Source organism: Gossypium hirsutum, chromosome D07, assembly GCF_007990345.1.
Source record: "Gossypium hirsutum isolate 1008001.06 chromosome D07, Gossypium_hirsutum_v2.1, whole genome shotgun sequence".
NCBI lineage: Eukaryota > Viridiplantae > Streptophyta > Magnoliopsida > Malvales > Malvaceae > Gossypium > Gossypium hirsutum.
This window is the reverse complement of record NC_053443.1, coordinates 15,213,291-15,223,775: the sequence shown is the minus strand read 5'-3', so window position 1 is coordinate 15,223,775 and position 10,485 is coordinate 15,213,291. Positions and strand designations below refer to the sequence as shown.

General features: G+C 32.8%; 1 protein-coding gene across 2 annotated transcripts; it reads right to left on the bottom strand.

The window, feature by feature from the left end:
- Nucleotides 1-293: 293 nt before the first annotated feature.
- On the bottom strand, nt 294-4,131 carry LOC107954166 (aspartic proteinase 36). Of its 2 annotated transcripts, none has more exons than XM_016889644.2 (10): nt 3,564-4,130; nt 3,313-3,442; nt 2,947-3,197; nt 2,634-2,861; nt 1,858-2,020; nt 1,635-1,708; nt 1,449-1,545; nt 1,150-1,216; nt 892-963; nt 294-695 (listed from the first exon to the last, which is right to left on the bottom strand). In XM_016889644.2, the coding sequence occupies exons 1-10, from the start codon at nt 3,833-3,835 to the stop codon at nt 535-537; spliced, it is 1,515 nt and encodes a 504-aa protein (XP_016745133.2). In that variant the 5' UTR covers nt 3,836-4,130; the 3' UTR covers nt 294-534. The 2 variants fall into 2 exon arrangements, with proteins under 2 accessions (XP_016745133.2, XP_016745134.2); XM_016889645.2 differs by having other exon boundaries at nt 555-695; nt 817-963; nt 3,564-4,131.
- Between the last annotated feature and the right edge of the window lie 6,354 nt (nt 4,132-10,485).

The window sequence follows — 10,485 nt, the reverse complement described above, 5'->3', positions numbered from 1 at the left end:
GATATTATATATATTTTAGAATATTTTGATTCTACTTTATATTAACCAATAATTTGTGGGAAATAGTTTAAATAAGTGATTTTGGATTAACCCATTAAAATGCATTATTTAAATGAAATGGAGTTATGTTATTATAATATACTGAATGGTTGTATAAGAGATTCATCATAAAATGTGGGATACTCATTGATACAAAAACTAAAAATGAGAGGAGAGACTTTGTATGTTGGAATAATGTGGTTTTTGAGAAGTTGGGGAAAAGAGACGGATAAAAGGAATATAGCACTTAGAAATGATCAACCTAATGCCACAAATTTTTATTAATTTTCCTTTTTAACATAAATTAAAAGGAAAAACTTCGGTTAGTATAAATTGAATTGACTGTTAACATGATCACCTGTGAATGTAATTTACAGCATTTACCTGAAGCCACACTCCCATGGAAAAATAACCTACGTTTCGACCACAAGCTACCGGGTGAGAAAATACACGACGAATCCAAGTTTCTTAATGCCTGAACCCTTGCAGTATATGCTAGGGAAACAGTAGAGCGGCAAGCATGATCATATTTAGAAGCGAAGCTATGATGCTCTGAAGTTGATCTGGTGACGAGCCATCGTTGCTCATCTGCCCTGCATTCACAAATTCTGTTCTTCCGGAGTTAAGATTTGCAGACACATTGACGGACATTGAACCTAATCACATACAGAAGAGAACAGAATCAGCAATGATATAAACTCGATCTTCTAAAATTTTCTGCCTAAAGTTTCATTATTGTTAATCTGCAACACCGATGTGTTGAAACGGCCGGTTTACCAGGCTAAGAAGTTTGTTGCACCGTAGATTATCAACAGAACATATTGTCATTTGGAATCATAAGATCCAACTTACAGTCATAGTCAGTCCATCCGATCCGTTGATTTGCCAGATCATAAACGATGATTTTGTCTTTCAGAACAAGATCTGCCAAACAAAGATCAAGGCCAAACCTATCCAGTTCAATGATCGGAAGCACGAAAATTTCTTGCACAAGGTAATCATATTTAGAATTTAATGAAAATTGAACGCTTTCCTGAAGGTCCAAAATTCATGAAGTCTCCAAACTACATAAATTCCAAACAATCAAAACATTCTGTTCGATGAAAATACCTCCTAAAATTGTTATTCCCAGACCCTGAATTTTCTGAAAGCCAATGCACCAAACTGCAGCACCACCCTGTAAAAATCAAAGCCACCTATTCCATTCAGAAATTTGGGATATGAGAAAAAGAAAAAAAAACGCCTTGATACAGAAACAAGGAAGTTCATCACACTACAGTTAAATTCAAAGCTTGTTTCAATAACTTCGACTTTACGACTGAAAATTTGGCTAAAGATTAGACTAAAGCAGCATATAAGCATAAACTGAAAGTTCTCGGTATCTGGAAATAAATTAAGGTTGAACTCACAATAGAGTTCTGCTGCACAAGATAGTCGGGTGGATTTAAAATCAAGGAGGCACCACCAACAAAGTTCAGACTAACTTGAGGGAATATGTCGGTGACACTGAATCGAATGTTAACATGATGTCAGTTATAACCGTGTTAGAATAATTAACAGCTGAAACAAAATGAAATAATAAGTCGGAATTTGACCTGGAGGTTATTAGATAACATTGATTTCCTTTGGAAAGAACAGGGCGCACAGTTTGCGAAACAGTTTTCGTGATCTGGACAAGAGAATCAAATGTAAATCAATTAAGCTCATGCTCCGCAATCATACGCTACTTGTTTCATTAACCATAAAGAGAAGCATCGCAGATGAAGAGCATAATTTTAACTGAATTCAAGTATGAGTAAAACCGAGCAGTATACTTACAGCATCAACAAAAGCATCATAAGCTTCATCAGCTAGGTATGCCAAAGTTGTCCCGGAATCAACTATTGTTCCTTGACTACTTGATGTTGAAAACACTGACGGGTCAATTGATAAAACTTGTCCACCAACGGAAATGCTCCGCAGATCAAGATTGTAGTGAGGCCTGAGATTTAGTGGTGCAAGATTGATTAAGCAAATTGTCACAAGCCCTTTCATATTCCAATCATAAATAATATATTATCAAACAAGCTGAACAATGATCTTTTATATCCTTCTCACATGATTAGTCTCGGTAAGGGGTATCTCAACTAGTACAATGATTATACTAGCCATGTTCAAACACCAATCAACCCTAGTTTAGAGCCAAATGCTAAATACAAGGACTAGGGTTAATTCAGTCAGAAACTACACCGTAAGACTGAACTTCCAGTAGTGTCTTTTTTCTTAACACTCTCGGATATAGCGGCCTAGCAAACCCATTGCTCCTATGCGGTCTGTAAGCTAGTACGATCCGGACCAGAGAAAATAGATGTCTGAGTACTAATTAGTAAACTGAAACAACAGAATGATCAGGCTTTTTTGAATGCTCGGTTTGATCTCAACCACTAAGAAACCTGTGTATGATCATGTATCATATAACCGCTATTGCATAACATCAAAAATCGGAAGGAACAGAAACAGTAAAAAAACTTACAATGCAGGGACCATTAACACAAATGATTAGTAAGAAAAAACGGTAGCTTCTACAATTTCAACCAAACGATAAAAGAACGTACTGTGATGGGACGAGCGGAGTATAAACCATATTGGGTTCCAAAATCTCTCCGAAAACAAGTATACCCCCACCACCATTTTTCCCTCTTAAGCAATGAGAAAACACTCTAGGTGCTATTCCCTGTGATGAAAGTTGTGAGATTACAGACAAACTCTGCTGTCCAAACCCGAAGATTCCATCAACTGCTCGATCAGACTTTGTCAAGTCTCCGGTCTGTAACACGCTGCACCTGTTACACAATCCACAACATAATAAGCCATCAAATCAAAACACACACAACTAGTTTAGCCACATCGAAAAACTATTTGGCTCACCCAAACATAATGGGAGCTGTAGAGTTTGCAGTCATGGATCCCTCAAGAATTGTACTGAAAAGCAACAAATCAGCTACATAATACCCTGATGTTCCACTTCCATCTCCATACTGAAATGTGTAACTGCATTGATTTCCCTGTCCGGAACAACCCGAATCGGATGATTGAACGCCCGCATTACATCTTTGGTCTGAACATGAGACCAATGAAGATGTTGATGAGCTTCCAGGATCATACAAATTAAGTTCAATCTGGCAGGGAAAAAAAACAAACCCGACATAGTAGCTCTAAGTTCTTTATGTTTCAATCAAAATACCAAATTGAACAATAAAAACAAAGGAAAAATAAAAAAAAGGAGAAAATTACTTGAAGTCCACTAGATTCAGGACAACCATTGCAGGAATTGCAACCTATCCATAGAACATCACTTCCAGTATCAATTTGTACATAGTATTCCTTTGGAGGAGAACCTATTTGTAATTTTGTATAATATAATCTACAAAAAAGAAAGAAAGAAATGGAAACCCGATGAGAAATTTAAACTCAATCCAAAATTAGAAATCGATGATCCAAAAACGAAGCCCAAATTGAAAACAAAAAGTAAACAACTTATTTACCCAACAAGAAATGGATCATAGGTGCCTCGAACAGGAAAATCCACGACACCACCAGAAGACTGCAACAACCTTCCATGCCTGAGTCTATCGAATTCTCTGAGGCGACCCAGCTCCACTTCATGACTCACCAGTGGAATCCTCCTCTCCAGTTTCAAACTCGCTTGAAAACCACCCATGACCAGACTAGCCTCCAAAACCAAAATCGCTACCATGATCCAGGCGGGAAGAACCGCCGCCATTTCCCTTCTCTTACAAAAACTTCGTGACACCATCTCCTTGGTTTTATTTTTTTTCAACGAAAGTAATTCTCTCCCTCAAACAAAACAAAGATGGGAAAGTAACAACAAAAACAACGACAAAATTGGGTGTGTGTTATCTTTTTTGCGGAAAACTAGAAAACAAGAAGAAACATGATTTTAAGACAAAGATTTAGAGGCAATGAATTTGGGTCAAAGAAGATATATACACATGGGAAAGTCTGAGAGACAAGAGCAATACATCAAACAGCAGAGACGATAAAAGCAGAAGCTTTGAACAAGACATGGATTACGTTACGTTTATAGAGTTGCATATTTATATATTAAAAAAATAATTTAATGTACCAATATGATTTATTTTAACGAAAGGTTTAAACTTTAAAGGCTAAAGATCTTGTAGAGTCCATTAGTGATATAAAAAAGAATACTTTATAATTAGGTTTAAAACATTAATTATTTCATATGTCTGCCAACTTTTTTCCTTGAATTAACTTTAAAGCTTATATAAAGAAACAGTTCTAGAAAGAGCTCAAGATACAGCAATCATAAGTAAGTGAGTTGCCCAATTAATTAAAATTCTGTAACTTTTATCTTTTTCATAATAACTATCAACTTAAACTCTTCAAACCACTCCAACCTATATCTTCTTGCGTTGTATTATTGGCATATTTAATGTCTTACGTTGTTTTCTATTGTGTTTATAAAATATTAAAATTAATGGCATTTCATGTTTTATTTTATTTATATAATGATAATTCTTTTTGAAATAATAATGATTACTCAGTCATTTCCGAAACCATTATATATTTGACCCCCCCCCAAAAAAAACTTTAAATTATAACCATAAAAGCAAATTATTGGCATATTTTTGTTTACTCACAATTTGTGGGGACAATTTTCCTTTACAAAACTTACCATTTATTTAAAATATGGAAATATTAATAAAATAGGTTAGAATCATACATATGAAAGTTTAAGTAGTGTGTCATGTTTATCAAATTTAACATTTTAAATTATAACCATAAATATGATATTTATAATCTGAATAAATATTATTTTTGAGGATATCTTTCTATTTTATATTTTTATATAAAATTTAAATAAACACATATACATTATAAGATTTAAACTCAAAACACTACAATCTTCATTATCTTAATCTTATCATTTTAATCAAAACTAGATTTATTTTTTAAATCAATTTTTTATTAATTTGTTAGATAAAGTTTTTCGCCCACATCATGGATATCTCATAATCTAGTAACTTTTATAGAATTACTTAAAAGTCTAAAATCTTTTCCATTAAACCAAAGAATAAATTTGGGATCAATCTCAAATTTACATATGATTTTCAATCCAATGTGTGCTTTAGTGCAATTATACACAAAAAAAAAATTGATTGTGGTTCAAATATATACGTGAAACTTTAATTTTGATGTAATTTTAGATAGCTAAAGAAATGAATACTTTAATTTATTTTCATATTAGATAAGTATTCTTATTTATATATGCAAACATAGAAATGTAAAATAGTGGTATAGTAATAATATCATTTGGGTTAAAATATGCTCAAAGCCTTTGTACTCTTCATACATTTGGAATTTAGTCACTCTATTTTTATTTCAAGGATCGATCCCTCTATTTTTTTGATCTAAAAATGTAAGTCCATTTGCTAACAATGTTAAAAATTTTCTATTAAATTCAAGTTCATTACAACATTTTTTCACCACATGGCTACCAATCATGTATTTTTTTTATTTGAGAATGTTACACCTACAAATTTAACAAAAGAATTTTAATGGTGTTAATAATTGGACTTGAATTTTTAAATCAGAAAAGTAGAGGGACGAAATTCTTAAAAATAAAAATAAAGGGATTATATCCCAAATGTATAAAGAGTACATGGACTCGGAGCATATTTTAACTTTATTTTTCTATTTGTAATAATTGAATCAAATCAAAATTTTAGGTATAAATTTAAACAAAATTAAAGTTCATATATCATATTACACCTTGAATCAAATGTCAACATTAAACAATTTTTTATGAAAGAAATATCAAAATCGAATCAAACATTTTTCTTTAAATATTGTTGTTTTGGGATTATTTCTCACAATTAAAACCCTAAGATATTGTGAAGTTCGTGAAATGTTGGTTACTCTGTCTTTGTGAAACGCATGATTAAGAATCCAAGTTGCTTTCAAAGAAATGACTAACCCCAAGTGACCTTTTTTTTCATCCAAATAGCAAAAACAAATTACTGAAATCATTTTGTTGCACCAACATCATTCAACCCGCAATATTAATGCTTAGTTCAAATGTAGCAAACATACCCACCAAAAATTTTACTTGCGTCATCTCGTAACTCTATCCTTTTTCCGTAAACTCTAACATTAAGTAACCAGGCGATTTTTGCTAGTACCTGCACTTGAATATAACCACTAATAATCTTGCTCATGTCACCAATTAACCCTAACCCATTTCCTTAAGCTTTAAACCTTTGGGTCCTGTATTAACTAACCACGTCTTCTAGGCTCACCTTGAACCGCAATTTGGGTGATTTTTAATTGTTGGAAATATACTATCGCAAACAAACCGTTAGCACTGACAGGAAACTAAATTAAGTATAAATAAATAAAGCAATCACTGTGTCATGGAAGAACCACTTCCTTAGAAGCGATCTCGCCCTGATCAGTGTAATCGAAAATGGACGTCGCCCCCCCAAGGTTAACACAGTACTTCCAAATTCGTACACCCGAATGAGGAAAATGTTAGTACAAAACTCCGGTAAGAAAAAAACTCGAACACACGATCGGAACTCGAAAAGAAAAAGAAGAAATAGGACAGGCTCCAAGGCGTGTATCAAGCCACTATCTTTAAGGTTATATTCGCCCCCACTTATCTTCAGTGTGCAAACGAGTTCCAAGCAAATTAACCTCGAGGATACAATGAAGCCAATGACTATTTGCGTTTTGCACTGACGAGAATAGTCCACTATGCACTGAGTAATGTATAACAAAAACTCAATTTCTACAAAGGATTTCTGCAGCAATACTTTATAGAATAATCTAATAATATTAGAAAATGAAGGAAGAGAAGAAATAATATTAGAATTTGTTGATATGATTTCCAAATGAAATCCTATTCCTATTTATAGGAATTTTCATGTCTCTTCATAGAGACATCTTTCAATAGGTGTCTTTATGAATAAATAAATAATAATAATTATTCATTTAATTTTGTAACTATTCAAATAATATTTTTTGAATAGTTATAATTCTTTTTTAAAAAATCAAATGATATAACTTTTGACCAATGACCAAAAGTTTTATCTTTTGATTAATTACACCCATTCATTTATAGTTATTGGGATACTATAAATATTTGAAAATATTCCAACAATCTCCCCCCATTTTCAAAATATTTAGATTTTGATATTCTTGGAAATCAATTTGCATAAATAAAGGTGTCTTACGATTGAACCTTCACTTAGTGAAAACATGTTAAAGTTAATCGAAATTGTATGGTAGACTAAGCTTTGAACCAACTATTCTATTTGATTAACTGAACACATCTCACACAATGATTTCAACATCAGTCAATGCATAGTATCTAGGGACACTATTATAGCCATGTGTCTATGTCCTCTTTTCATGAGTGTTGTCAGAGCCAAGCCCTTAAGCTCCTAGAAGCGGCCACACTTCCACTCACATAGGTAGATCCCATCAAAAGTGTTCCCGTAATTATAACACTCTAACATATTTATGTTATGGGTCCATTAAGAGTACATTACTCATCCTTCCCTTATCATTACGGGTACCTAGCACTTTAATCTTAGGATGGATTTATTTATAGTGCTAACAGTCATATACTAATGATGTACTTTGTCTCATTGAACTCAAGACTTGACGTTATACCAAGCGTTGAGTCGAGTTTCCATAATGGGTGACTCTAATTAATAGGCTTGAGTCCCATCCCTTTTGAGGTCCTTTTTACTGCATCTCTAGCAAGACTTTTTGTCAAAGGATCTGCCAAATTTTCACTTGACCTCACATAATTAATAGTGATCACTCCATCAGAGATTAATTGTCGGACATAACTATGTCTTAATCCAATGTGTCTAGACTTTCCATTATATACTTGGCTATATGCCTTTGCTAGAGTAGCCTCACTATCACAACGGATAGAAATAGGTGAAATTGGCTTAAGCCATAAAGGTACATCATAAAGCAAATTTCTTAACCATTCTGCTTCTTTAGATGCAGCAGCTAATGCAATAAATTCTGCTGCCATGGTGGAATCAGTAATACATGTTTGTTTCTTGGAACCCCAAGAAATGACTCCTCCATCAAGAATGAAGATCCACCCACTAGTAGATGCATGATCTTCCAAACTTGTAATCCAACTAGCATCCGAATACCCTTCTAAAACTGGAGGATATCCATTATAACACAATCCATAGTTAATAGTTTTCTTTAAGTACCTAAGTACTCTATTTAAAGCTTGCCAATGCAAACTACTTGGATTACTTGTGTATCTACTCAATTTTCCAATAGCATATGCAATATCTGGTCTTGTACAAGTCATTATGTACATAAGACAACCAATTAGACTTGCATACTTCAATTGATCAATTTTCCTACCAGCATTAGATACTAATTTTAATTGAGGATCCATGGGTGTAGATGCTGGTATACAGCTGAAAATATCAAACTTTTTAAGCACATTTTCAATGTAATGTGATTGTGATAAAGCTATAGTGCTTTCATCTCGGGTTATTTTAATCCCAAGAATAACATCTGCTACACCCATATCCTTCATAGCAAAGTTGTTTGACAAGAATTTCTTTGTGTTTTCTATTTGTTCCAAATGCGTGCCAAAAATGAGCATGTCATCTACATATAAGCAAATTATAACACCCTTTCCATTATCAAATTTACTATATATGCACTTATCGGATTCATTTATTTTATAGCCATTAGCTAAAACAACCTTGTCAAACTTTTGGTGCCATTGTTTTGGTGCTTGTTTAAGCCTATATAAAGATTTAACAAGCTTACATACCTTATGCTCTTGTCCTGGAACAACAAATCCTTCCGGTTGCTCCATGTACACTTCCTCTTCCAATTCACCATTTAAAAATGCAGTTTTAACATCCATTTGGTGAACAACCAAATTATATATAGAGGTAAGTGATATTAATAGTCTAATTGTAGCAATTCTTGCTACTGGAGCATAGGTATCAAAGTAATCAATACCTTGTCTTTGTGTAAAACCTTTTGCTACCAACCTTGCTTTAAATTTATCAATGGTTCCATCGACCTTCATTTTCTTTTTGAAGATCCATTTACAACCTATTGGTTTGGAACCTGGTGGAAGATCAACTAAGATCCAAGTTTGATTTCCCATTATTGAATCCATTTCATCATTTATTGCTTCTTTCCAAAAAGCAGAGTCTTGAGATTTCACTGCTTCTTCAAATGTAATAGGATCAGATTCGGTATTATAACAATAAGGTATCTTATTGCATATACTTTCACCTTTTCCTTCTACAAGAAACATAATGAAATCTGGTCCAAAATCTTTGACCTTTTTAATCCTCTTACTTCTTCTTAATTCTTGACAAGATTCATCATTATTATCAATTTGTTTCAATGGAATCTCATTCTCATTTGAAGAATGAATCAATTGTTGTGGTTGTAATTGTCTTGATATAGAATTAAATCTATTTTCATCAAAAATAGCATCTCTTGATTCAATAACCGCATTAATTGAAATTGAATCATTTGGTTCAATTACTATGAACCTATATGCCTTGCTATTATGTGCATAACCTATAAATATGCATTCAATTCCTCTTTCACCTAACTTTTTACGTTTAGGTGTTGGAACTTTTACAATAGCTCTACAACCCCAAACCTTTAAATAATTAAGGTTTGGTTTCCTTTTCTTCCATTGTTCATAGGGGGTTATTTTAGTTTCCTTATTAGGAACTCTATTCAATATATGACAAGCTGTTAGAACAGCTTCTCCCCAAAAACCCTGTCCAAGACCTGAATATGATAACATTGAATTTACCATTTCAATCAAGACTCTATTTTTCCTTTCAGCTACACCATTTTGTTGTGGTGTGTAAGGGGCTGAAACTTGATGGACAATTTCAGTGAGTTCAAAATAACTTGGATTATAGTATTCTCCACCTCTATCCGATCTTAAGCACTTGATAAATGATTCACACTGAAGTTCAACTTCAGATTTATAAACTTTAAATTTATCAAGCGCTTCATCTTTTGAATGCAATAAATATACATAACAATATCTAGAACAATCATCAATAAAAGTAACAAAATATTTCTTTCCACCTAATGTAGGAGTATTATGCAAGTCACATAAATCACTATGTATCAAATCAAGCAATTTTGTTTTCCTTTTAACCTTAGGGAAAGGATTTCTTGTAATTTTAGTCAACATACAGGTATTGCATTTTTCAATATTATTATTAAAAACAGGAATTAAATCTAATTTATACATGTCATTCAATTTTCTATAATTCAAATGGCCTAATCTATAATGCCACAAACAAAATGATTCAACCATATAAGCAGAAATAGTATTTTTATTCTTATTAATAATATTAAGTTTGAACATGCTTTCATACATATACC

What these genes read in the sequence shown, in the direction of transcription:
- LOC107954166 (XM_016889644.2), bottom strand. Translation starts at nt 3,835, where the DNA reads ATGGTGTCACGAAGTTTTTGTAAGAGAAGGGAAATGGCGGCGGTTCTT. An exon ending in ACAGCTCCCATTATGTTTGG is followed by an intron (nt 2,862 to 2,946) that starts GTGAGCCAAATA and finishes ATTGTGTAACAG; the next exon opens with GTGCAGCGTGTTACAGACCG. An exon ending in GGGAATAACAATTTTAGGAG is followed by an intron (nt 964 to 1,149) that starts GTATTTTCATCG and finishes TTTGTTTGGCAG; the next exon opens with ATCTTGTTCTGAAAGACAAA.